This window comes from Wasmannia auropunctata, unplaced genomic scaffold, assembly GCF_000956235.1.
Source record: "Wasmannia auropunctata unplaced genomic scaffold, wasmannia.A_1.0 LD335742.1, whole genome shotgun sequence".
Lineage (NCBI taxonomy): Eukaryota > Metazoa > Arthropoda > Insecta > Hymenoptera > Formicidae > Wasmannia > Wasmannia auropunctata.
The window spans coordinates 25,724-28,162 of record NW_012027148.1 but is presented as its reverse complement, the minus strand read 5'-3'; the positions used below and the strand labels follow the sequence as shown (position 1 = coordinate 28,162).

The window sequence follows — 2,439 nt, the reverse complement described above, 5'->3', positions numbered from 1 at the left end:
ATCGTGGAAAAGAAAATTTTATTTTATGCGATTAATACGAAGTAGTTAGTAACCAACAAAAATGGTATTTTTGTCGATAAAACAGACGGCTTTAGCATCCTCTTAATTCGGCTTGATATTTTAAAATGTTTATTAATGTAAATATCTTATTAAATTACTTATCAATTTTTTAATTATATATATATATATATACATTATAAATATATATATATATAAATTTACTCTGAAATATTAAGCATAAAAGCTCTAGCTCATATCGAAAAAGCATTTCTTTTCTTAGTTGTATTTTTATATATAGTATCATTGCTTTTAATATTTAAACAAAAAATTGCATTTTAAATCATTTAGACAGATCCTTGTTTCAGCATTAAAAAAGTAACGAAAAAGTTACAATAATGAGTTACTTTTAAAAATCAGTAACTAGTAACGGTAATTAGTTACTTTATTTAACTCTGTAATGAGTAACTATCATAAATTAATTTTAAAAAATGATAAAAAAAACACCTATCATATAAATAAGACAGGAAATACTCACGTAGAATCAGGACTGAATTTACAACGGAGGGCATAGCGTTTATGAGCTAAAAGTTTGTGACGAGGATTAAGTTTTGTAGGTTCCTCTCCAATGCCTCCTAAAAGGGTCCAAATATAACAATGTCCTTTGTTATTTACTGCTGCCATGTAAGTGCCATCTTGATCTATTGTAATATCTTGAATCGAAGATTCAGCTTCGGGAATCTATATGATAAAAATATTTAAATTGTAAGAAAACATCAAGATTTCTATTATGTCTACAATTTTCAAGCATTTCTTTTATTATATTCTCAATAAATTTCTTACATATAATTCATTATGTATTATTTACATAAATATTTTAATATTTAATATAAATGTATAATAGAAAAATAAAATCTTAAATCTTTCACGATTCTAAAAATAAATCTATATCTTAAAAATAAATGTAAAATTTTAAAATATAAAGAAATAACATACTAATTGTTCATTGTGATCGGAACGAAGATCCCATAAATGTATGACTCCACTTTGATCGCCAACAATTAGTTCTGCTTGATTGGGATGTAAACACACACAATTTACAGGTGCAGACACTTGAAATATTCTTTGGCATTGAAAACTGCTAGATCTGTCGTAAAATTTAGTATTATTAATTTGCAAATACAAATCATTTTTATTTCTGTATATGATTTACCTCAAATCCCATACTCTTGCAGAACAATCTTCTCCTCCTGTATACATCCATTTTCCTTCTTCCTTTTTGTAAAAAATACATGTAATATTATTATAAAATGTAACAATATTGTTGACATGATTAGATATATCAAATTAATTATATATATATATATATATATATATATATATATATAAAAGTTGTATACAGGGGCTTTAGTATATAAAAACGAAGAAAAATGCTTAATAAACTTTTGTCCAATTTCAAACAATGTACATATAATGATAATATTTAATATTATTAAAAAACCTGAAAACCTAAACTGGTGATATTTTTTGATACTCCTTCATAGTTGATAACTGGATTAGGATTATTTGAAGCTAGATCATACATCCGTATATGCTGATATCCAGCAGCAGCTACAACATACTTGTCTGGTGTGATATCCAATGCATTGACTTGCTGTAAAATTTGTTAAGATTTGCTCAAAGAAAGCTTCAAAATTTTTTATTAATAATTGAAATATGTAAAATTGAGAACTTTCTCTATAAAGCAATAATATAAAATTGTTATTTTTATCGATGTCGTGTACATAAAGATTTTTTAATAATGTATCTATCTAATATAATAATGTATCTATTTAATATAACTAGAATAAAAACAATACATAAAAAATATTATCTTTTAAATGTAGTAAAGGATACAGAATCCGTATGTTGACACGTTCGTTGACAAACACCCGTATGCGGTTGCCATATTTTGATGGTATGATCATAACCTCCCGTAACAAAAATTACTTGTTCATTACTAATTGCACAATCAGTAGTCATTCTTGATTTATTTATGATCTCCTAAATTTACAAAATTAAATCATTTAATTATAATGTTATTTCAAGCAAATTTACTATAATAAAATTAAAATACTATTATATTTACTATTATTTACGTTCGTACACTGTTTTCTATACCTGAACTAATGTACTTTTTGCACTTCAAGTGAAATAGGTATGTTGATATTTGGCAAAAGGGAGAAAAAGTTTTAGTGCGGTAGTCTAATGTAAGAATAGAAAATAAACTTAACATTTATATTCTTTTTTTTTCATAAGCATCAACACTGCCCAAAGAGAATATATACACACTGATACACATAGAGAGCCTCTAATCAGAGTGGCGCCATATGAGAAGCGACGCCATTTTCTTGCCAAATCGCGCGACAGAGAGAGATATAATATATCTTCGTTTATCCAACA

The 2,439-nt window shown here is 25.9% G+C and overlaps 1 protein-coding gene across 4 annotated transcripts in view; it reads right to left on the bottom strand.

Annotated features, from left to right (window-relative positions):
- LOC105456151 (target of rapamycin complex subunit lst8) overlaps positions 1-2,432 on the bottom strand; it is a 5,043-nt gene extending 2,611 nt beyond the window's left edge. The window contains exons 1-7 of one of the 4 annotated variants that reach the window (XM_011699970.1): positions 2,329-2,432; positions 2,144-2,241; positions 1,894-2,040; positions 1,499-1,651; positions 1,211-1,272; positions 994-1,144; positions 536-738 (exon numbers count right to left, since the gene is read on the bottom strand). In XM_011699970.1, coding sequence (XP_011698272.1) covers positions 536-738; positions 994-1,144; positions 1,211-1,272; positions 1,499-1,651; positions 1,894-2,040; positions 2,144-2,241; positions 2,329-2,338 — 824 coding nt within the window. In that variant the 5' untranslated portion in view covers positions 2,339-2,432. Of the gene's footprint in view, positions 1-535; positions 739-993; positions 1,145-1,210; positions 1,273-1,498; positions 1,652-1,893; positions 2,041-2,125 lie in introns of all 4 variants that reach the window. The other 3 variants (XM_011699973.1, XM_011699971.1, XM_011699974.1) reach the window with 3 other exon arrangements.
- Between the last annotated feature and the right edge of the window lie 7 nt (positions 2,433-2,439).